The sequence below is a fragment of the Oryx dammah genome, unplaced genomic scaffold (assembly GCF_014754425.2).
Source record: "Oryx dammah isolate SB20612 unplaced genomic scaffold, SCBI_Odam_1.1 HiC_scaffold_18, whole genome shotgun sequence".
NCBI classification, from domain to species: domain Eukaryota; kingdom Metazoa; phylum Chordata; class Mammalia; order Artiodactyla; family Bovidae; genus Oryx; species Oryx dammah.
The window spans coordinates 47196653-47221987 of NW_024070202.1; the positions used below are offsets into that span (position 1 = coordinate 47196653).

General features: G+C 47.0%; 1 protein-coding gene across 5 annotated transcripts in view; it reads right to left on the bottom strand.

Moving 5' to 3' along the window:
* Positions 1–25335, bottom strand: part of ATXN7L1 (ataxin 7 like 1) — a 256387-nt gene that overhangs the window by 30110 nt on the left and 200942 nt on the right. For all 5 annotated transcript variants that reach the window (XM_040260795.1, XM_040260794.1, XM_040260793.1 and 2 more), the window contains 2 exons: positions 20286–20508; positions 208–491 (listed from right to left, as the gene is read on the bottom strand). In XM_040260795.1, coding sequence (XP_040116729.1) covers positions 208–491; positions 20286–20508 — 507 coding nt within the window. The remainder of the gene's footprint in view (positions 1–207; positions 492–20285; positions 20509–25335) is intronic.

Sequence of the window (25335 nt, forward strand, 5' to 3'; positions counted from 1 at the left end):
CCCAGCCATCGTCAATCGGGCCCGGGATTAAGAGAATCAGTTCTCCCCTGCATTTTGAGATGGGAGTTCCTGTTTGTAGGTAAACTCCGTGTTCCCCTTAAAATGAAACAGACCTGCTCAATTATAAGATCACATCACTCCCTAGTTTTGGACGCAACTCAGCTGTAGTCTGATCATGAGCCAGACTCAAAGAACACAGACACGTACCTGAAAGTCTCCTGTAAGGCTTGTTGTTGTTTTTGGTGCCGTTTTGGTGTTTCTTGTCTGTGGTGGTGGACAAAATTCCTTTGCCATTTAAGATCTTCTCTGGGGAAGGTGGCACTGACTTGGACATCAAGACCGGCTTAATGACAGGTGGAGTGGAGACGGCAGAGGATGAGGTGGAGCAGGAGGGGACCGCAGGAGTGGTTGTAGAGTTCATTTTGACATTGGCACCATCTGCCTTCACTAGGTTAGGAATTTTCTCTAAACTGACTACGGGAACCGGAACACTGAAAAATAAATGAACAAACACACACACAATTGCCTTCTTTGATACATCTGGTCTGCTGAGAAGATATCCCTGCTTATCGTTATCAGGACACTTCCTTATCACTTATTTATACTCCTCCTATAAGCGAGCAGCAGGATTCCAGTTTTGATGGGAGAGAGATGCATGCCTCAGAAAAGACCGACGGAGATGTGAAGTTGGCATGGTGCCAGGGATGGCATCAGTGCTGACTGATTACCTCCTGGATCAGTTGTCCCCATAGATCCTGTCACTCCCCCATTCCTCAGTCCCCTTTATCAGCAGTCTCCAAGACAGCACCTTGGGCACAACAGGGTGCCTGCTGTGAAGCTCAGGAAGCAGTACAGTCTGTCCCTGAAGACGGTGTGCCATGGAGCCGCGTGCTGAATCACACCCCCTCCCCCGCTGCTCGGCTAGTCTCCCACCCGGGCGACCAGGCCTGACATCTGCTCAGCTCGGAGTGCTGACAGGCTCACAGTACATGGAGGCAAGGCTGTGGGCCAGCGGGCCATGCTCCGCGCTGTCAGAGGACTCCTGGATCACTCATGTCCCAGGGATGGGCTGCCATGGAACATTATCTAATATTCCATTTTAGGCAGCTAGTTATGTAAATAGGCAATTCTCAAGGCTGGCAGGTGAGAGGATGAATTTTAAGAAGACAGAGCACAAAGGTATATGTCTGCTCTTTAGAATCTGTTACTCTAGCCCTGCTTCCCTGCCATTTCTCCTGTAATGGATATGCATTTGATTTCTGTGCATTTCATGCTGGAAGACCCTGTGTCTAGGGGGCGGTGGAGGACTCCATCTCCAGGTCTGAAAGGATGAGACGAGATGAGTAAGCTTTGCTTTGGTTCTTGAACTAGATTCCCTTTCCTCCTTGCAGGAGGGTGGAATGCAAACACTTCAGCACCCTCAAGTCATCTCTGAGCTGAGAGGGTAGCCGACTTAGCTCTCTGAATGCCAAATGGGCTAAACTAGGGCTCAGACATGCCTGCAGACAATGAAGGGCATGAAAGACATGCCGGTTTTGCAGGGGAGGAGTTTTATCTGTCCTCACGGCTGGCTGGTTCTCGCTTCTCCAAGATGCATTCACAGATCATTTCTTTGATCAATTTGTTCATGAAATTATTTCAGCAACCCCCTCAGCCCTTGTGGTTGTTGCTAGCCCTTGCCCCTTTTCTGACTTTGAAACAGGATCCCGGATGTTATTTATAGGCCTTTGCCAGTGAGAAGGCACTCAGTGGTAGAGTACACGGCTCCCAAACCTCAGACTTTACCCCAAGACCACGTGCTTTCTTGGCCTGGGGAAGCATGGGGTGGGACCTCAAGCCCCACGTAAGGGGAAACTGCAACAGCAGTTTTAAGTAAGATACCAAGTTACTGACAGTTCTGTCTTTGATCAGTGTCTCAATCACTGAGATAAAGCTACACTGCCACCACTTTCTAGTTAATGGCAGTTCTCAAAGCACTCATCCTATGGCTGAAGAACAGCACAAGAAGCCCTTGAAAAGTCAACACACTAAGAAGCTGCAAAAGAGGTTGCCTGGTGAAATTAGGGCTGCATTCCTGACTTCTTCTAAATGGTAAAATACACAATGCTATGGGATACTAAATTCTTCCAGGCTTGTTCCTTCACTCAATTTTAACAGGTACAAATTACAGAAAGCAAGGTGGTAAAGAGGAATTTGTACACCATGTTCTTAGCAGCATTATTCATAATGGCCAAAAGGTGGAAGCAACCTTAATGTCTACTGATGAATGAATGGATAAACAAAATGTGGTAGATACATAGAGTGGAATGCTATTCAGCCTTAGAAAGGAAGGAAATTCTGACACATGGATGAAGGTTGATGACATTATGCTAAATGAAATAAGCAAGTCAAAAAGATTACTACTACATGATTCCAACTGTACAAGGCACCTAGAGTTCAAGTTCATGGAGAATGAAAGTAGGATGGTAGTTGCAGGGGAGCCGTTGTTGAGTGGGTACTAAGTTGCAGTTCTGCAAGCCTTTTTACACTTAACACTCCTGAACTATACATTAAACATGGTTAAGATGGGAAATTTTGTTATGTGTGTTTCACCAAAGTTTAAAAATTTTTAAATGCACAAACTGGGGGAAAAAAATCCTACAAATTATAAAACTCATGTAGCTTATTCTCCAATATCCTGATTTTAAAAATATATAAGAACCTGCTTAAAAAGCTCTTGTTGATTTATTTGTCACCCTTGTTCTAACCTGTGGACTTCTACTTCTTTAGGAAAAAAGGGAAACTTCAAGTGTTGACATGCACACATGGACTCGTAGCCAGGTGAGAAGATTCTCTAGCACGTGAGTGGCCTCCTCCCATACACTTCCCTGTGAAGCCAAGTGAGCTCAGGAAAGGAAACTAAGACCTTCACGTTTCAGATCCACTCTTGTCTCATGATGGGTCTAAGTGACATGCTGAGTACTCATGAGCTTAACAGAACGAGATGATATCAGGATAGGATGATCCAGAGCAACTGTACCAACCGAAATAAACATAAAAAAGGAGTCAAGTGGTCCTCAGATGCTCATAGCACAGTCTGCGTTTGTTTCTTCCCTGAAGTCACCATCTAGCTCCAGTGAGCCCCATAACGCAGCCATGTGAGCACACGTGCACCAGGTCGAGCCACTGGAACAATGTCAGGCCAGCAAATGTGTGTGACTGATCTCCTAATTTGAGATTTTCTCCACTACGTGATGGAGAAGGCAATGTCACCCCACTCCAGTACTCTTGCCTGGAAAATCCCATGGACGGAGGAGCCTGGTAGGCTGCAGTCCATGGGTCGGATACGACTGAGTGACTTCACTTTCACTTCCATGCATTGGAGAAGGAAATGGCAACCCACTCCAGTGTTCTTGCCTGGAGAATCCCAGGGACGGGGGAGCCTGGTGGGCTGCCGTCTATGGGGTCGCACAGAGTCGGACACGACTGAAGCGACTTAGCAGCAGTCACTACATGAGCGCAGTCCACTCACACCCTCTACTGCCAGCACTTCCAGAACTCCAGCTGGACTTCAACCCCAGTGCCCAGAGACAGGATGTGAAACTAACACCCATCAGTAAAAAGAAGGGAAGGCTGATGTGCGGTCCTCTGGGATTGGAATGGGGAGATGTTAATGAAGAAAATCTGATCAAGAATGTTTCAAAGAGCTCTAAAGACCAGATGAGTCAGTAAGGAACAGAGCCACTAAGTAAATACCCCTGAAGTCATGTAAGTTGCCACTTGGCAGCAGAAAGAGAAGGGAGATTGAGCTGATGGGATAGGAACGCTAAGGTTGTCCACTAGCTAATGGAGAAGGGCTAAAGACAGAGATGAGAGCCTGAGGACCATCCCTGATCCTTTTCTCTGTCTCATCCCTTCTTTCCCCAAAGGCTCTGAGCTTTCCCTTCAAGGCAACCTGCTTCTTGTCTGAGCTGAGATGGTACTTCTGCTGGGAATTAAGAGAAGTCTGGGAGGCAGTCAGCTCAGTGATGATGGGAAGGGTCAAATACATCCTCCGAGGAAATGAGAGAGCAAAAAGAGAGAGAGAAGTACAGACCCTTCCTAGTTAACCTTACCAGTCTCATCCCAGCATAAATGCCAGCCATCAGTCCAGCCATTCAGTCTCCTTTCTTCAGTCCTATTGGCAACAGCCCCCAGCTCCCAAATGGATGAACAAAGAGGGAAATGATTGCAAGGTGGCGGCTCACAATTTTGACAACCAACTCCAAAGTTTCCATCTTTTCTCAGTCCTGGCTAACATAAGACTCTATAGAGAGCCCCAGGTCCTGTTTCATATACATACAGACCCCTGCATGTGTGAGGAGGGCCACTGCCTGGGCACTGTCATCTCAGGACTATCTCCTCTCTCCCACTGTCCCCTTTTTCTCACTCCTCTCACTCCTTTGCCATCACCTCTCCCAGGCAATAAACACAGTGTTCCAGCCCTAGGCAACAGACCCTGAATAACAAGTTCACTTTTTTTTCATCTGGAAAGAAGTCAAAAGATTCTGATCCCTGCTGTCACAGTTTGGGCATCTCTTCTCTTTTCTGTGTCAAATCATAGGCTCTCCAACACTGTGCTAGGAGTTGGGTGGGGTGGAGGGTTGGCAATACCTAAATGACTGACTAAGCAACTTATTAGTCTGTTTGCTTGGCTCTCCCTGAGGTTAACCAAAGCCCCTAAAGTTCCTTCCCTTTCAGTCTTAAGGTGTGCCCTTACACACTTCCCCAGGTCTCACAATTAGTTGCATTTATCAGTTCACTATGTCCTTTCTTTGAGGAGCAATGTTTGAAAGGGAAGGACGAGTCCCCGTTCTTTCCCTGCTGCTTTCATAATGCCTGTTTTGTTCGCTTGGGATGAACTCTTTCAGGGAGCTCAGGGCTGCAGCTGGTCCCCCTGCTGTGTCTACTACTACTGGGAGCGCTTATCTCCTTGTTATCTTGGCATCTCTGTCTCAGCTCCCTAGAAGGGATCCCATAGTCATGAACAGTCCTCCCTTACCTTCCTTGCTGGCTCTACCAGTGCTGATTCAGCTGCCTGTGTCTTCTTCCTGGGTACGTGGCCTGTCTAATTTACCTCTCTGGACCAAGGAGCGTCCTCTGACTTTAAGAAAAATGGTTCTCCTGGCCCTGAGTAGATTTCTCTCCCTGCCCAATGATGTCTGCAAAAGAGCAGAGGTGGAGAATCTTCTCATGCCATTTCAAGGGCCACCAATGTATCACAGGGCCAGCTGCTCTCCTGCTAGCTCTGCTTTCTTGGTAATCATGATTTATCCTTTCATCATCAACAGATAAGCCTTGTAAGAATGGTTTAGAAAATCTTTAGGCCTGCAGAAATCATTGCCAGCCCTGCTCCACTTAGCAGCACAGGGGAAAGATGGATTTGACAGGCAGGAGCCTGAGGACATAGAGTATTTGTGCTGTGGGTTACATGTCTGATGAGAGCTCTCAGCTGTCTATTTCTTCTCACCAAGTCCTTCAACAAAGACCCATGAACCTGTGCTTCTGGCCTGGCAGAATTCTGAGGATCTCTGATTTACTGGCCAATCCTTGAAAGGGTCATCTCACCCAGCCTCTTGTCTTCCAAGCAGGGACGGTAGGTAAGTCATCCCAAGTCAAGAGGAAGTGAAGTGAAGTCGCTCAGTTGTGTCCGACTCTTTGCGACCCCATAGACTGTAGCCTATCAGGCTCCTCCGTCCGTGGGATTTTCCAGGCAAGAGTGCTGGAGTGGATTGCCATTTCCTTCTCCAGGGGATCTTCCCGACCCAGGAATTGAACCCGGGTCTCCCACATTGCAGGCAGATGCTTTCCCATCTGAGCCACCAGGAACTGACCCTATTTCAAAAGGTCTGCAGAGAAGGAATTCTATTTGGTTCTCTTGGATGCATTTTGGGGGTTGCTATCAGGACATGATGTCATATTTAGATTTTTTAAATTGAAGAAATAGGTGGGACATTTTTGAAGTCTGAAAGTCAGGCAATCACTAAGAATCAGCCTACATAACAGAGCTATAAAGTCTCGCCGTGGTATAACAGACACAGGAGGAGCTACATAAACCCTGGTGCATGAATACATAGTATTTTTTTTCAATCTGGAAAAAGACTGGGAAAACTTTCAGAAAGCCAATTTGTAAATACCTTAAGCAAAAAAGAAAACAGGGTAGTCAACTACAGAGCACAGGATATAAGGAAATCTACCAGATTAATTTAATATTATTTGGTGGCTGAGTGTTAAGGCCTGGTGGGCAGAGAGGAAGCACTAGGCATAATCTCTCCCTGGCCTCTGCAGTTTTGGAGGCCCTCCCACATAACACACCCTCCGTAAGCTGGAAAAATGTGGTCAGACCACACAGCTGTTGGGGATGAGGGACCCTAGTAGCCGAGGTGAAAAAAGATTGGTTAGTAAGATTTTGTGCTGGGGCAGAACAGAACCTAGTGGAACTCAGAGGCACCCACTGCTGGCCAAGAAGATTAAAACGTCTTCATCAGTGACTTGGGTGATGGGCTGAGACCTTGTCCATCAGTTGAGGGCAGAGCAGATTAGTCATTGGGAAGAATGATGTGGGATTTTCCCTTAGGAAGTGGGGAGAAATGAACAAGCTGACTTTGAGAAATTGTAAATGTGGCCAGAGGCAAGTGAGATCAAATCAGGGAGGACAAGTAGGGCTGAACTGGGCATCTGTGCCTTATCACCATTCTAATCAAGTCACAGAACGCGGAGGGTGTTGCAAGAGAGTTTAGAATAACGGTTAGGAACACAGGCTTTGAAATCAGACAAACCTAGATATGAATCCTACCTTTTCTATTGCTAGATGAATTATGGTGGGAAAGCCATCTGAATTCTGTGGGCATTTGAAGAAGGGTAGCGGCCTGGAAAGCTGGCTTTTGTGCCTCCTTGCCACCTCATTGGGACATCCTCCAGGGCAATGCCCAGTCAGGTATATGAGGCTGCCCTGCCTGGTTCATCTCAAAACCTCACTACTCAAGCATCTGAATGCAGAGTTCCAAAGAATAGCAAGAAGAGATAAGAAAGCCTTCTTCAGTGATCAATGCAAAGAAATAGAGGAAAACAACAGAATGGGAAAGACTAGAGATCTCTCCAAGAAAATTAGAGATACCAAGGGAACATTTCATGCAAAGATGGGCTCAGTAAAGGACAGAAATGGTATGGACCTAACAGAAGCAGAAGATATTAAGAAGAGGTGGCAAGAATACACAGAACTGTACAAAAAAGATCTTCATGACCCGGATAATCACGATGGTGTCATCACTCATCTAGAGCCAGACATCCTAGAATGTGAAGTCAAGTGGGCCTTAGAAAGCATCACTACGAACAAAGCTAGTGGAGGTGATGGAATTCCAAGCCAGACATCCTAGAATGTGAAGTCAAGTGGGCCTTAGAAAGCATCACTACGAACAAAGCTAGTGGAGGTGATGGAATTCCAGTTGAGCTATTTCAAATCCTGAAAGATGATGCTGTGAAAGTGCTGCACTCAACATGCCAGCAAATTTGGAAAACTCAGCAGTGGCCACAGGACTGGAAAAGGTCAGTTTTCATTCCAATCCCAAAGAAAGGCAACACCAAAGAATGCTCAAACTACCTTACAATTGCACTCATCTCACATGCTAGTAAAGTAATGCTCAAAATTCTCCAAGCCAGGCTAAAGCAATACGTGAACCATGAACTTCCTGATGTTCAAGCTGCTTTTAAAAAGGCAGAGGAACCAGAGATCAAATTACCAACATCTGCTGGATCATGGAAAAAGGAAGAGAGTTCCAGAAAAACATCTATTTCTGCTTTATTGACTATGCCAAAGCCTCTGACTGTGTGGATCACAATAAACTGTGGAAAGTTCTGAAAGAGATGGGAATACCAGACCACCTGACCTGCCTCTTGAGAAATCTGTATGCAGGTCAGGAAGCAGCAGTTAGAACTGGACATGGAACAACAGACTGGTTCCAAATAGGAAAAGGAGTACGTCAAGGCTGTATATTGTCACCCTGCTTATTTAACTTATATGCAGAGTACATCATGAGAAACGCTGGACTGGAAGAAACACAAGCTGGAATCAAGATTGCTAGGAGAAATGCTTCCCTGGTGGCTCAGAGGTTTAAGGGTCTGCCCCCAATGCGGGAGACCCAGGTTCAATCCCTGGGTTGGGAAGATCCCCTGGAGAAGGAAATGGTAACCCACTCCAGTATTCTTGCCTGGAGAATCCCATGGACAGAGAAGCCTGGTAGGCTACAGTCCACAGGGTCACAAAGAGTCGGACACTACTGAGTGACTTCACCATCAGATATGCAGATGACACCACCCTTATGGCAGAAACTGAAGAGGAACTAAAAAGCCTCTTGATGATTACAGTGAAAGAGGAGAGTGAAAAAGTTGGCTTAAAGCTCAACATTCAGAAAACGAAGATCATGGTATCCGGTCCCATCACTTCATGGGAAATAGATGGGGAAACAGTGGAAACAGTGTCAGATTTTATTTTGGGGGGCTCCAAAATCACTGCAGATGGTGACTGCAGCCATGAAATTAAAAGACGCTTACTCCTTGGAAGAAAAGTTATGACCAACCTAGATAGCATATTCAAAAGCAGAGACATTACTTTGCCAACTAAGGTCCATCTAGTCAAGGCTATGGTTTTTCCAGTAGTCATGTATGGATGTGAGAGTTGGACTGTGAAGAAGGCTAAGCACCAAAGAATTGATGCTTTTGAACTGTGGTGTTGGAGAAGACTCTTGAGAGTCCCTTGGACTGCAAGGAGATCCAACCAGGCCATTCTGAAGGAGATCAGCTCTGGGATTTCTTTGGAAGGAATGATGCTAAAGCTGAAACTCCAGTACTCTGGCCACCTCATGTGAAGAGTTGACTCATTGGAAAAGACTTTGATGCTGGGAGGGATTGGGGGCAGGAGGAGAAGGGGACGACAGAGGATGAGATGGCTGGATGGCATCACTGACTCGATGGATGTGAATCTGACTGAACTCCGGGAGTTGGTGATGGACAGGGAGGCCTGGCGTGCTGTGATTCATGGGGTAGCAAAGAGTCGGACACGACTGAGCAACTGAACTGAACTAAACTGAACTCAGGCCTCAGTTTCCTTATCAGTAAAATGAAGATCATGATAGATATCTGAAGTGATTAACTGAGATAATATGTATAAAGTGCTTAGCTTAGTCCCTGGGCACATAGTTGACCCTCAATAAACTGTAGCTAAAACAAGAAGGAGAGACACCACCCCCATGGACCCTGATGCTTCTGGGGTAGATGTCTGTGTGCAAGTCATTGTCGCCATCAGAACTTTTTGTCCTCTTTGAGTCTTCTGGTCCCACAATGGAGAGAGGGGTGGATGAGGAGGAGGAGAAGGCAGGAAAAGAAGTTGAGTGGGAGCAACTGGCCCTCCATATTCACCCAGAGTGGAGGACTACTTCCTGGGGGTGGCAAAGGGAAAAGACAGAGCTGAGTAAGAAGCCTTTGCAGACTTGATCCCTTTCCAGGAGCCCTTGGTCCTGCTTTGCAGTCCCACCTACCTTCTCCATCCCAGTCTCCTAGGTACTGCCCAAGCCTGGACTAGTGGTAAAAGTTCCCACATGGATACATATTCTACAAGAGTGAGAGGAACTCCAGTCTTCTCTCATATGAACATGTTGTCTTCTGCAACCCTGAAGTGTGTGAGGCAATGGGGATCTCTGTGATGGCCCTAAAATTTCTTCCTCCGGAAGAACTGCATGTGCCCCTGTCTAGGCTGCTCCAGATTCCCTAGAAGCAAAAAGTCCCAGCATCAGCCTCTGTTAGTGTCTCTGGCACTTCTGTTAAGCAGGGGTTCCCAAGGCAAGGAGCTTAGGAGGTAGTCTCTGGACCCAATGAGAGATCAACAGGCACTTAATGTGCTGACATTCCTGGGGAGTCGTGATGCTCCAAGATCATGGGAAAAATCAGCAATCAGAGGAAAGAGGAAGATAACGAAGGGAAAACAGAGTCCTGCCATGTAGGGTACACAAAGCTGGACAGGCTGTCTCCGGAGTGCACTGGAGACCGGCCTGCCTGCAGGGGTGCTGCCTCGGGTGATAAGCCCCAGAGAAATTTAAGACAAGCCCAGATCAAACAACCATACCTGCTCAGTGCCTTTCCTGCTATATATGAGAATGAGGAGCCTCACAATGAAAATGAGTACCTAGTGAAATTCACAGCAAGGCACGGACGGTATCAAGGGCCTTTGAGGGCAGGATCTGAGATGGAAGAGATCAGGAATCAGGCGGATTCTGGAGGCAGCACTACTGCAGGGCGGAATGGAGCCCCCAGAGTAGCCAGGCTTTGCTCAGGAGTGGCCAGTGGGCGCGCTTCCGCCTGCAGCCGCCAGAGGTCACCAGCTCCCGCTGCTGGAGCTAAAAGCCGTCCAGCCTGCCCCTGCCGGGCCTTCCACAGACAGCACACCACCAGGGTCACGGCCTGGCTCAAGCCCTGCGGCCAACACTGACTCGGAGAGACAGGACTTTCAAAGAACATCTTCCGTGCCCTTGCCAAGGAAGGAGGGGTGCAGGGACCAGGGCCCAGGCCCCCAGCCTTTGCTTTCAGGAAGCTTGTTCTGAGCATAGTATCCCTGGCTACTGTCAGCGCTCCAGCCTCTGCTCCCAGCTTCCTTCACAGCGGCACTTCCCCAGGAAGCGTCTTTCCTATACCTCCTTCTCCGTGTTGGAATCCAGCACTGGGCAGGCAGTCCCACACCAAACCACCTCCATCCAGAACGGCAAGCACATTTTGTTTAAACCTTCAAGAGTTGAGTCTTCACACTGATCTATAGCAAACTCAGGAGATGCTTTGCCCCCGATTAAATACAGTTTTAAAAAATTCTACGCTATCAACATCTCCTTTCTGTGTTACTTCAGTGTCATCACTGTCCTCACTGCTTGCCAGAACCTGGATCAAAATCCTATCATCAGACCTTCCATCTAGCCTCTCCCTGTGCTCAAGTTGTCTCCACCAATGCAAATCTGACCCTGCTATCCTGCTGCTTAGAGGGCTTTGCGGGCTTCCCACTGCCCAGCGGACCAAGCCCACCCTCACAGCTGGCCCCACACGGCTCCCGCCCTTGGCACCTTCTCCCACAGCCTCCAGGAGCTCTCGCTCCTTGAACACTGTGTGCATCTGCCTGGCTCTGGGCCTGCGGCGGGTGGGCGGTTCCTTCTGCTGCTGGGCCCGCCTTCCTCCTCGGTGTGAACACGCCCCCATCTGCCTTCATCCGGTTGACGGGTTCTCTCCTCTCTCAGCGCTGGCTCTGCCTTCCTTGGTGTTTCTACCACACTTATCACATCAAAGAGCAAGGTTTTAGTTCTATGACCCTGGGACCTGGCCAGACCATGAGCTACCTGAGGACAGGGACTTGAACCAAATGTATTCATCACTCCAGTTTTCCCAGATATATATACTATTTAGCACTTGGCCCAATTAGTGTTTGATGAATGAGCCAATCTTTGCAATGAAAGTTAAATCATATAATACAACACAAAGCGGACCAGCTCTACACCAGTACAAATGCTTCAGGAAAGGACCAGCCTCCAGCTGCTTCTATTCTTGGTAGAGGAGCCACTGAGATGACAAAGGTGTGGGGTCGGGGGGGAGGTTGCTGACCCCCCCCCATCCTTTACACACAGCACCTCACTCACCCTTGCCATGCACACACAGAGCACTGCTAGGCGCACACAGGAGGTCATGTTTCGTCCTCACCCACAGTTTATAGATGAGGAACCTAAGGCTTAGAAAGGTTGGCTCAGGACACTAATTCAGCAAAGTGAAGGGTGGCAAGGGGGCTTGACTTCAGGGTGCTCTAAGGGCAGGGCTCTTTACCATAGCTTCAGCCCCACCCCTGTCCAGCTCTGTGTGTGTTATCTCAGGCCCAACTCTTCATTACCTTGGACTTCTGTTTCTTCATCTCATCACCGAGCAGCCTTGAGGCTCAAAAAGGGGTAGAACAAAGGCACGAATGCCTATGAAGGCATCTAAAATTGACAATGTCCTCTGCAGATGCGAAGGACCACGGTTACTAACCTTCTTGGCTCAGACTCTCCCCCTTCCACCCCCGCAACATATCATTTCTTTCCCCTCCCCAGTTGTCCTAGAGTATATTTTCCTCCTTAGATTCTAATCCCTATTAACATTTATTCATTTATTTTTGGCCACACTGCATGGCATGCAGGATCTTAGTTCCCTAAGGATTGAACCCTCATCCCCTGCAGTGAAAGCACCGAGTCTTAACCACTGGATTGCCAGGGAAATCCCATCTAGCCTCTAATTTTGAGCACTTCTGTAACTCCACAAGATAAGTTGAATTTACACCCAAGGGGCTGTCCATTGTTCTTCTGAAACTGAGGGTACAGGCAGCACTTAGATGGTTAATTTTCAGATGCCTCCCTGTCCTGGCAGAGATATTATGCCCTCTGGACATATTATGCATCTTCTAATCTGCCCCTCCTTCCATCCTCAAACCCACCTGCCCTTTCTCTTTCTACTCTTTCTTCTGTGGCTCATCACAGTAACCTGCATCTACTGCTTCAGGCCACCTGCTTTCTGCTCGTCATCCTCTGCCTCACTCCTTCTTGCTTGACACCCACACCTGCACCACTAGGGGCAAAAACTGGCCTCCAAATGTCCCCCCAACCCATCTCTTGTGCGAGGGGCTTAATCTGTAAGCAGGAGTCCAGGGAGGGACTTCTGTGGAACACCATGCCACCGCTTCACTTCCTTTCTGATCAGGGTGTTCTTTATAACATCCAGGGACATTACATGCAGGGGTTGTGTTGTTGGTATGACTGTAATTGTTGCCTCTAACTTAAAAGAAATTACCTTTCCCTTCTTGCCAGAGTACAGAGGGTTTTCCATTTTATCACTGAGGACCTAGTTCTCCATTCCTAACTCTAATGACTGTAACAGGGAAAAAGAATTCCACAATGGCACATGGCACCCTGATTTCTCTTCAAGAACTCAAAAGATCATTATTTATACTTGCTGTTTCTTTTGGCATCAGAAAAATCTCTGTGAGGAAAAAGAAGGCAAAGGAGCAGTTCTAGTTTCACAGACTCCTTCATTCACTCACTCATTCATCATATAATTGTTTATGAAACATCTGCTGGATGCCAGATTCCATGCTAAAAAATGGGGATGCAGCAGGGGGCAAAGAAGGCTAAAGATGCCAATAAGTACCATGTATGATGGTAGCTCTTATATTGGCAAATTGAGTGTTAATGAAAGCTTAGAAGAAGGAGCATCTCAATCTGTATAAAAAGTCTGGGAAGGCTTCATGGAGGAAGCAATACTTATGCAGAGATTTTAAACATATGTAGAGACAGGCATCACAGACTTAATAGACATGAGTTTGAGCAAACTCTGGGAGATGGTGAGGGACAGGGAAGCATGGTGTGCTGCAGCCCATGGGGTTCCAAAGAGTCCGACATGGCTTAGCAACTGAACAACCAAAAGGGACAGGCAAGGAGGCTGCTGCTGTTAGGCGAAACAGCACATGCCAAAACGCGGAGGCATGCTGAGGAGCTTCAGTGAGATTGCAACACCTGGAATATGAAACGAAGGAGTTAAAACACTGGCAGTAGCAGTTAGACAAGTGGGGAAATGCCAGACCATGTATCTACCTCCAAATGGGTTAAACTTCTGCGGTCAAACACCCGAGAGCCATTGAAGAGTTCTGAGCAGGGCAGGGCCACTCCAAGAATCAGGCTGTGGGATCTGGGGTGGTCAGAGGAGTCAGGTCACCTGGAGGGCCTGCAGTCCTCTGAGTCTCTAGAATCCTCCAGCCTCAGCCAAATCCTGAGCTGACTCCCTGCGTCCTGTGGGAGCTATCAGTACTGAGCTATGGTCTTGCCTCTAGTTCACACCAATGCCAAGCAAGAGCAATCCGCCAGCCGCCTTTCTCCCAGGGCGCCTGGCAAAGCCTCTCAGTTATCACTTCCTGCTCCACAGAGCTTCCACAGTGCTCCTAGCCCCCAGCCCTCACTGCCCAGGAGGACACGCCTCCCATCCTAAGCACCCACAGGAGCCCTGCCTCCTTGAGGAGGGGGGCCTTCTCCCACCCGCTGCCAGGCACATGCAGGGAAACCGAAAGCCTGCTGATTTTTCTTTTGCTCTGGCTCATTTTCCTTCTGGAGCAGCAGGCTCATCTCCTGCATTTTTAATAGCTGAGCACATTTAGCATTCAGCACACATGAGTGGGTTGATAAGGCCCAAAGAGAAGGCAACAAGCCATGCAGGGGAGGAAAACCTCCTCCCTGCTCCCACCCACATCAGTGCCTTTGCAGATTTGAGCTCCCCCATCAGCCCATCAAGCTGGACCATGGAGGCTGAAGCGGCAGCAGGTGGAAAAGTCAGACACAAGAAGCTGGTCCCCTCGCAGAACACAGGCATAAGAGCCAACTAGTCAGAATTCCCTCTTGACTTCCACCTGGGAACAAAACCCCTTTACTCACTTTCCTCCACCTTTATGGGCTCTGTGGACTTCAGCTAGGATATTCTCTGGCCTCTGGATTCCCCAGGGGTGGTCCCCACTGGTGAAGTAGAGGAGAGGGGCTCTGAGAGCCTGGGTGCTGGGCAAATCCTAAGTGCTGTGGGCAGAGGGAACAAAGCTGATAGCTCAGGGATGCCCCGTGTCCTCCTCTCTTCTAATGCAGTTACTTTTTAACCTCTCCAGGCACAGAAGGGAGAAAACAACAAGCCCATGGACCATTTAACCTTATGTGAGATGGCAGGAGGTGGGCCTGAACTTAGGAGCGGTGTTGTATGGCCAGACAAGTGAATTTGAGCTACTTGGAAAAGGGTGTCCCTAACCTGCTGTTAACCTCATCTAAATGCCATGGCCCCCACCTGCAGGCACAGCTTACACTTTGGCCTTTGGATGCAGAGCTCCTGGAAGCAGGGAACAGAGCTCAGGCAGGGGATTCTCTGCATGACCAAACTGGGTCCTCCGGCTCTGCTCCCACGGCACCCCCAGGAGCAGCAGGTGAATATGAGAAAGCGGGAGGACTCCTTCCATCTGGGAATTTAGCAACTCCTGTCAGGAAGCATAACATTAAAGAGATCTGAGGAGTCACCCTCACACACTTGTAAATCAAAGAACCAGAAGAACCCACCCAGGGTCACCTGGCCCAGGTGTCCAGGTCTGTGCTATCTTATAGAACACTTAAGATGAACTAGAGGGGAGGGGCTTAAGATGTGGCTGAGGATCTGATGCTAAGTTTTATTTAACGTTAATTCACAATTTAAAAATAGGTACTTGATTCAGTTATTAGAAAATGTTGTAATTATATTTTGGAACAACTTGGGTACACAAATCTATTTTATAATCACTGTCTATTAAAATGCAATCTAAATATGGAGCAAGTATTTCCAATGAAATTTTAGTGTACAAATTGAGATATGCTCTAAGTGTAAAACACACACAGGGTTTTGAAGATTTGGGGGAAAAAATGAACTCTCTCACTGATTATATATTGATAATACTGTGGTTATATTAGGTTTAATAAAACGTTGTTCAAAATTAATTTCACTTATTTCTTGTCACTTTTTTCAGCATGGATACTAGAAAATTTCAAATTACATGTGTGGTACACATTATACATGATTGGATAGTGCCATTCTAGACAGTTCTAGATAAAGGGTTAACTGTCTCCAGGAATGGAAATCTGATGATCCTTTCCAATGGTCAGATCCATTTCATTCAGTTCAACAAATATTTACTGACAAGGGTACTGTGTTTACTGAGTGTGAGAAGCTGCTATGTAAAAGGCCCTGCAATTATCATGGAGCAGAAGGAATACAGAGGTCTCATCTACAACATCACAGAGGCATGGGTAAGGCAAAAATGAAGTGCGGCGGGGATTAAAAGGAGATGCCAGTATATCAAGTGGCTGGTACAAGAGAGAGAATGAGAGATAAAGGCTTTGAGAAGAAGGTGGTCCCTGGGATAGGCAGTGAAGAGCAGTGAGTGTTGAGCCAGGAGAGAAGGGAAGCCTGCCCACCCACCTCCGCCCAGCCCCCATTCTCGTGGGCCCTGCCCTTGGCCCCTGCTCTTCCCAAACTCCGTATCTGCTAGGGAAATCCCATCTGTATCACTGCTTCAGTGCCCACATCTACGCTGACAACTCTCAAATCCCCATTCCCAGCCCAGGCTTCTTTCCCGATCTCTGGTTCCAGACACTCAATACCCAGCAGACATCTCCATGCAGATGTTTCTCAGATACTTCAAACTCCACTGACTCCCTAGCTGAACTCCTCCTTTCCTCCCCACCCTAGACTCTGGTCCTTTCTGTCCTCCTCTTGAGGAAGTGGCAGGACCAGTCACTCAGCTATTCAAGCCAGGAACATTACCCTAAGCTCTTCCTTTGTACTACAAGCCCTAACACAGCCAGCCTCAAAGTCCTGTGGAGCTTTCCTCGGTATCTCACACCTGGTTGCTTCTGCACACGTCCACTACTGCTGTCTGGGTCCAGGCTGTCATCATGCCCCACCCGGGTCATACAAAAGCATTTTCACTGCTGTGGCTGCTTCTCGAGTGGCCCCTCAAGCCACCTTCATACTGCTTCCACGGGGGTCTCACAACACCTTAAAACCACTCCTCCCATAGCTCCATGCAGCTTTCAGGGTGAAGTCCAAATTCCTGAAGTTAGCTCATACAGAGGAATTTTATAATCTGGCCCTCATTCACCTATTTAGTTTCATCACCTGCCTCTCCTGACATGCAAGTACTTCTGTATGTTCTGTTTCTTTTGCCTAGGACACCACCCCCATTTTCTCTAAAAAAAAAAAAAAAAAAAGGATTTAAAAAAATTGTGGTTAAAAATATATTATTAGATTTATATATGTATGTGTGTGTACATATATATACACACACACATACATATCTATATCAATATAAGATTTATCATTCTAGTCCAGTTTCTTTGTCTAGTTTAATTCCTATTTATCCTTCAAATTCAGCTCAAGTGTGACCTCTTCTGAAAAACCTTTTCTAAGTCCTCGGCCTGGGTTAGGTGCCCTTCCTCTGTGCCACCAAAGTCTGAGCTCCTGTCACACTGTAGTCTGTGTTGGCGCATGTTTCCTTTTACAGGCTTCCTAGGACAGTGTGTCTTATTTAATTTCGTGTCACCAAAGCGCAGTGTACAGTTGTGCAGGTTGTGCACTGCACTAGATGTCAGGCTGAGGAAGTGCGAAAGGGATGATGGTCATTAGCCAATTGTGCTCTCTGGTCCAGGGCTGTATCCAGGCTTATTTTTAGCTTGCACAAAGGTGCCACAGGTGACAAGCCCTGTACATCCTTATGGACTGTTACAGAGCTGGGACATAGTGTTACAGTAGGTGCTCATTAAATGTTAAATTGAATAAAGATGGATGGATGTTTTAGGTAAAGGGACCAAGGGAAGACACGGTGGGGAAGCTAGAGTAAGGGGATAGTATCGAATGATCACGACTGGATTAAGGGGTTTGCAGACAGTTTGTAGAGGGTGTTTACAGATAAACCTCCTTCTAGATGTAGGTGTTTGGCTTTTAAAGGGGGACTCAGCACTGCTTCTGCTTTCTCTCCACTTCAGGCACCCACTGGGCTGTGATTCTAACTCAAACTCAGTAGACAATTAAGAAACTTGGGGAAGTTTTGAGGACTGTGAATTAAAAATGACAAAATATTCAGGCCTGAAAATAAGACTTAGAGAAGTTAAGTGACTTGTTCAGGGTCATGCAGAATGTTAGTGGCCAAGCTGGGACTTAAACTGGCTTTTCTTGTCTGTTGGCCAGTGCTTCTTCCACACAGCCCTCTAGGGAAGCCTTCCTGAACTGAGGTAGGCCCTGGAAGCCGCCAAATCAACTATTCCCAGCCCTCCGATACACCTTGCTGGCGTTGGTGGGCAGGGGACGGACTGACCAGAGATGAGAGCAGTGAGGAGGCTGCTGCAATCAACACTCAGCCTCACTGGTCCTGCATCCCTTGATGTTTCTGGAATATCCACCTACTTGCAGTCAGGTAGGTCTCCCAGGACCTTTCTGCTCTTCACACAAGGTCAGTGCTGTAGTTTTTGGAGTCCTTTTCTCAGAAGGCTATTTCTCTCCTTGCAATCCTTTTGATTGCCTTTCTTTGGACCCTATCTAGTATTTTCAGATTCTCTCAAAACCATCTTCTGTCTCTAGCTGAAGGGGCCTTGCCCAGAGCAGGGCTTAGTAAGTGCAGGCTAGCTGGTGTGACCCAAACATGGTGGCTGATCTAACCCCAGTGGTCCCCCTGAACCCTTGTTTCCTAGGAGAATTCTCGGTGCTGTGTCTCGCCCTTCGGGACCATGTTTATCATCTACAGCATTCATGCTGTGATCTGTGACCCCCCAAGTCTCCTCCCAACTTACTCCCCATGAGCTTTGTCCCAGTTTCCCTCATTTGGTTGCTCTAGAGCTCAATTCTAGACTCTGAATCAAAGGTTATCTTTTTCCATTTTCAACTTCAGTCTGAGTCTGAAGAACCATTTCTCTGCTTTCACCAGGAGATTTTGCTTCTCAGCCTGGTTGAAGAGTCATAGGAGTTCTGTCCTTTGGCACATGTGACAATAGTGATAATGATAACATGATCATCAAATATTTATTGATGTGCCCTGCTCCAGACATCACACTTGCTGCTTTTAAAACACTTAGATTACTACATCCTCATGAAAGTGAAAGTCACTTAATCATGTCTGACTCTTTGCGACCTCATGGACTACACAGTCCATGGAATTCTCCAGGCAAGAATACTGGAGTGGGTAGCCTTTCCTTTCTCCACTCTCCAGAGGATCTTCCCACCCCAGGGATCGATCCCAGGTCTCCTGCATTGTAGGTGGATTCTTTACCAGCTGAGCCACAAGGGAAGCCATCCTCACAGGGATAGACAAAATCCCGTGGGGCAGAGATATCATTAACTGCATTCCTCATTTACACATGAGGAAAACTGGGGCACACCAAGATCGCCCAAGGTCACCAGCTGAGATCTGTATGCAGGCAATGATTCAGGAAGCACTTACGTCAGGACACCAGATGACGCCTTGGCAAACAACCTTTCAGGTGCTCTCCGAGGTCACCAAAAGAGACACTCACGCGACCAGCAGGCAGGCCCAGAGGCCACCAGTATCACTCACAGGCTAGGTCTTCCCTAATCAGTCACAGTCACATCCTACAGCATGGAGATCCTAACACTCAGAAGACAGCAAAGACTGGCTGTGACCCCGGCTGCATGACAGGTGACACCCCTTCTTGACAGCCACGTCTGAACCGTTCCTCTCTGTCGTGAGAGGCTCCTCAGTTGATCTGGCACAATTAGGTCTGTACAAAGTCATCACAATTTCCCACGTGCAGTGACAAACCAATTGATGATGACTTTCATCCACAGCTTTCCCAGCTATGAACGTAAGTGTAATTAACTAGCATGAATTAACAGAAGACTTCTTCCTTTTTGAACATATAGATGAACAATCTCCATACTTCTACCTCATCTGCCTTCACAAGGCCAGCAAGATAAGGCTGGAGGCTCTACTAAGCCAGTCCCTAAGGGCTCTTGGCATTTGAAGATACTTATCTTTCTGCTCCCTGTCCTCGTTTTCTGTTTGGTTTCCTATCTGTCCATTCCATAGGTAACCTTTACTGACTTTCCGTAAAGATGGAGATAAAAAAAAGTGAATTAAAAGCCTCTGATTTTTCACAGTCACCTGCAGCCAGCCCTCTCCCATCCCATCAAAGCAGCGACGTTCTCTTTGGATTTCCTCTCTTCCTCCTGTGGTCAGCTCCCAATTACCTGCCTCTGTTGGCAGTTACTTCACGGAGCGGAGACCAGGCTGCTTGTGATGGGGGCTTTGTGGGGGAGCCTGCCTTCCAAGGGGCCTGGCCTCACTCCCCGCTGGGTGGACTGGCTGTGGTTTTGATTATTTATACCAACACTTTTCTTCACCGGGGCAGAAAATTGAGAGGTGACCGTATAACTGAGGAGTATTTCTCTGTTTACTCTCTTCTTAGACACAACTTGCCTCAGCTCTCAGGAGTGGAAAAAAAAAACCCTGTCAGGCAGACGGTCCTTTAAAGTTCCTGGTTCTCTCCAGTGTTTAGGTTTCTTATCCCATCACGATGGTTTTCTGTCCCTTCTCTCCCCAGTTCCCCAAATTCCTGGACACAAAGACAATGGGTAAGCACTGCTTCCTGTGGTTAGGGGGCAAGCAGCAAGAATAGTCAGCCAGCCGCCAGCACCCACCCGACACTCACCATGGTTTGTCCCTTGATCCCTTCGCTGAAAAGATTGTGTGCTGTTTGCTGCTGGAGGTAAGTAGATTGTCTTTGGGCGTTTTGAATGGCTTTGAGGAGCTGCTGGCAGAGTTATGGCCGCTGAGACAGGTTTTTGTTTTCACCTGTACTAGTGATGTCCTGGAATTGGAGGGTGGAGACGCCGGAGATGGAGAAGGTCTACACATTGAACCGTGTCTTCTCTCTACAGGGGGAGAAAGAATAGAACTCAGCATGTCATCTGTAGCAAGTGAGTCACATGCACGCTACTATACACAACAGCAGAGAGCAGAGTGCTGATCTTGCAGTGTTGGCCCCTGGAGCCTCCGTTCTGGCTACAGTTTGCTTGACATCCTATCCCACCAACTAGCAGTGATTACCTTCTGAATTTCTGTATCAAATGGCACACTGCACTCGCACCACAGTTCTCACTGGAGGCGTTTACCAGGCAATCCTCCAAAATCATTTTCACGGACGGGAACAGAGAGGGGACACCAGATGTTACCTGGGCACAGTGAGAGAACCACACAACCTTGGTCATCCTCAGACAGCCACTCAGAGGCCACAGGGTCCCTTAGGGCAGTGAGGAGGGTAAGACTTTTAAGAGAGCCAACAGAAACTTCTGAAACCTGACCCCTAGTGCGTGTTAAGTCACTTCAGTAATGTCCGACTTTTTGCACCCCCATGGACTGTAGCCCGCCTGACTCCTCTGTCCATGGGATTCTCCAGGCAAGAATACTGGATGGGCTGCCATTCCCTTCTCCAGGGGATCTTATCCACCCAGGGATCGAACCTGCATCTCTTATGTCTCCTGCACTGGCAGGCAGACTAGTGCTGCTTGGGAAGACCCCTAGTGGGAGCCCTGAAATCACAAGGACCTGCAGGGCTGAATGAAAGGGTCCTCTAGATCTGGGAGGTGGCCAGGCTTATGTCCACATGTCCCTGTGGCCTCTCCAGGGCTCACTGAGGCCCAGGGCCACAGGGACACATGAGGACTTGCAGGAAGACGTAACAATGGAGGCAGAATCCACAGGAGCAGGGCCTGGACTTGAGCAGCCAGGTCCAGCTTCCTGGGGTTCCGGGGACACCAGACCTGCCCCACCTGTCCACCCTCCGTCATCTGTGGTTTCAACTTAATGGGCGGGATGAGGATGCCGACCGGGAGAGCAGGTACCCGAGGCAGAGCTCTAGTGTACACCCACTACCGTGGTTCCCATCTGTGACAGGGTAACAGGTTTGATAAACGTTAAAGACCCCTTCCCAAGAAAAATGCCTCCAAGTCCTGTACACAATTACAGGAAGGAATCGTGAACCCCCTCAAAAGACAAATGCTCTGAAATCCTAAGCCCCCTCTGGCTCCCTCTTACCTACTACAGAGCCCCACATACATAACAGTTAGTGCCTAATTACTATGTGTAAATGAAATAAATGAAATTATAACAGATATCCTAATGCGAAAGACCAGATATCAAAAGCTGGACATCTGGGTTGAATGTGGTAATGAACAAGATGAGGGCAAAGCTAGCAGATCCCACTGTCCCTCCATCTCCAACCTGAGTCTCAGGCTTTTCTCATTAGGGAGATATTTCTGGCTGCTATTCCAGGTACTCTGACCAGGAGAAGAAAGCCAGACTGACTCTACCTACCAGAGACAAGTCTTTGGGGTTTCTCTGTGCTCCCTGGTCCCAGCAGGCTGCCAAGTTTTCTCCAAGCAGACTGACTCTAGTCCTCCGAGGAAGTGGGAACTAGGAGGGGAAAATGGGTTTTTGAGGATCATCTGATTGTTGGGTGTTTTTGTCTGACCAGGGTTCACAAGTTGCCTGCACTGAGTAACTTCACTGGGGAGTCTTTCTTCACAGAATCAAGAAGAGGCCTTGCACACATGTGCAGTTCCCAGAGGCGTTGCATTGAAGGATTTGGAAACCAAGAGTTCCAGGACCTCTGTTTTGATGTAGAAGACAGGAAGGACCCTGGGCTGAAAGCCAGGGGATTCAGGCTCCAACTCCAACCGCATCACATTGTTAGCCTTATGACCTGGAGCTCACCACTTAAACTTGCTCAGTTTCCATGCCTGTATCTGTAAATGAGTGGGCCCCTAGATGGCTTTGAAGGCCTCTTTCTACTCTATTACCATGAATACAAGGCACACTTATGCCTGTTCCTTCTCTTCCCATCTCTCATGACTCCTGAATGTTACAGTAATAATTACAGCTAAAGTATTGAAATATCTTACTCAGGTGGGATCTTCCTTGGAGGAATTCATCTTTCGTAGAATTGTGCTGGCCTTTACAACCCCTCTGAGACAGGCAGGAAGCAGCCAGCCATCTCCACCCTCCCATGGCTGACTGGCCAAAGAAGCCCCAGAGAGTGCGAGGTGACTAGCCAAGGTCAGGGCCAATGGCTGTGCGAGGAACGGGGCCTCTATGCTGTGGGCAGGGACTGAGCTGCTTCTCAGGAAGGCAGGAAATGGGGTGTACTGTGACCAAGATGCGAAGCCAAGAAATCAGCAAGTGCAGGACTTAGAATCACTGAAGGTTAGAACTGAGTCTTAAAAAGTCAGCTCATTTGATCTGCTTGTTGACAGATGAGGTTATCAGTGAGAGAGGTTACCAGTTACCAGTCTGCAGGGTTGAGACCAGAACCAAGCCTTCTCACTTCAAATTCATAGCTGTTTCTGCCCCTCAGAAATGTCTTGCTTAGCAATTTTTTCTATTGGCAGAAGTTTCCAAAACTAAAATAAGACTTGATTTTTACCACTACTGCTTTGAATTTTTCTGCAGACTTTATTCACTCATTTGCTCTCATGTACTCAAGCTGGCAGAAGGGGTGGGGGGAAAGGATGTGCAGAAATATTCCTCTGTTCTGGTGGGGGAGAGAAACTTTCAAAATGAAGAGGATTTTTATTCTGTTAAACTAAGAGCTGAAAATAATACAAGTGAGCAAGATAAATCAGAAGGAAGAGTGACCTTAAGGACAAATGAATGGGCCAGATCAGTGATTACAAAATCACCCCCAGAGAATGACAATTAGTGACCCTGCCAAAACATTCTGCTACTTAACTCACAGGAAAAATTAAATCAAGAGAGAGAAGAAAAGAAGAGAGAGAGAGAAGAAAAAGGCTTATCCATATATATATACATACATACGTATATGTATATCTGTATATGCAGATATATGTATATATATGTATATACACACACACACAATACACATATAGGCTTTCCAGGTGGCTTAGTGGGTAAAGAACCCATTTGCAATGCAAGAGACACAGGAGATGTGGATTTGATCCCTGGGTTGGAAAGATGCCCTGGAGGAGGGCATAACAAACCACTCTAGTATTCTTGTCTGGAGAATCTCATGAACAGAGAAGCCTGGCGGGCTATAGTGCAAAGGGTCACAAAGAGTCAGACACAACTGAAGCAACTGAGCACACACACACGTGTGTGTGTGCATGCGTGTGTGTGTGTGTGCATGCTCAGTCCACATATATATTCCCTTCTCCAGGGGTTCTTTCTGATCCAGGGATTGAACCCAGGGTCTCCCACACTGCAGGCAGATTCTTTACTATCTGAGCCACGAGAGAAGCCATATCATTTTTTTCTTGAATGACCAATTGAAAGAACAAATTGTGTACAAGAGAATACTCATCAAATTTGGGAGATGGCCCTTCACCCTCCTTTTATTTTAACTGGGCAATTTCTGTATCATAATAAGGAGATTGAAGCAGTATTTCCTATTTGCAAAACTATTCCGTGCTGTTCAGACTGAATTAAATCTGTCACATCTTCATGGTATTCCACAAACAGACCTGTACTTCTGTCCCCTCAGCTTTGAGAAGGAGCTTACCAGGCACAGTGCAGGTGACAAAGCCTATGTAACTGGGGAAACAAGTGTCAAAGTGACTGGAGCTTCTCTTAGGAGATAAGCATCACACTTACTTCATTTGGGTAAGCTTTTGAAAATGGGGAGTACTGATGTTTTGGTAGGGCAGAGTAGATTTTTCATAAAGACGTAATACCTATCCAATCTGTTTCTCTAGTCTGTGACGACCTTGTCGGAGAAGTGGGTGGGCTGCTGATGGGAAAGACAGTCCTAGTTTCTTGTAGAAAAATGTTGCCAGGCAGGTGGAATGTCTCTGGATAAAGTTTTACATCACAATCATTCTGATACAAGAACTCACCTACTTTGGGTTTACTCATCCCCACCCTCCATTTTGGTCAAGGGATTGCCTCAGGTGGATCCCTATAATTATTCTAATTACATTTGCTTTACCCAGATACAGTTTAAAGAACATTGCATTTCTTACCCACTACTAAAATATTCTATAGATAAATCTCAGAGAACAAAATCCTTTTCCTCCAAATTTTCTCATTCTTGCATTAACAAAACTGTAACCAATCAATACCTTGGATTATTCTTTTTCAACTTACGTCATTCTACTTATATGTTTCTAGTTCCCATATGTAGGTCATTTTAAATGGTTAGGTGATATTTAATTAGGGCTTCCCTGGTGGCTCAGACAATAAAGAAACTTCCAGCAATGCAGGAGACCTGGGCTTGATCCCTGGGTCAGGAAGATCCCCTGGGGAAGAGAATGGCTACCCACTCCAGGATTCTTGTCTGGAGAATATTTAATCACTGACATGTTGTAGACTACTTAGTTTTTCTCTTACTACTTACTGTCTAACTTTTTTTTCTTTCTTTTTTCTTCTTTTTACAATTTAGTTAAAAAGTCATTCAGGATTATTTCTTTGAGGTGTAGTTCCCAAAGTGAAAAAGGCTATAGTTCTTAAAACACATTTCTTTCTAGACTGTGGAACAGAAAGACCAAACCAATCTATTGTGCTGAGGCTGATTGTGAGTACCAGTTACCTACAGAAGTGAAAATAGGAAATCATTGTCAAGACACTCATGCAGAATTAAGTGTCCACTACATCAGTAACAATCTCAGTGATTGATGTTGGATCAACAACCTCTGCTCTCACCCTTTTTGTCCTTTGACCAAAAATAATAATAACTTACTAAGACTTTT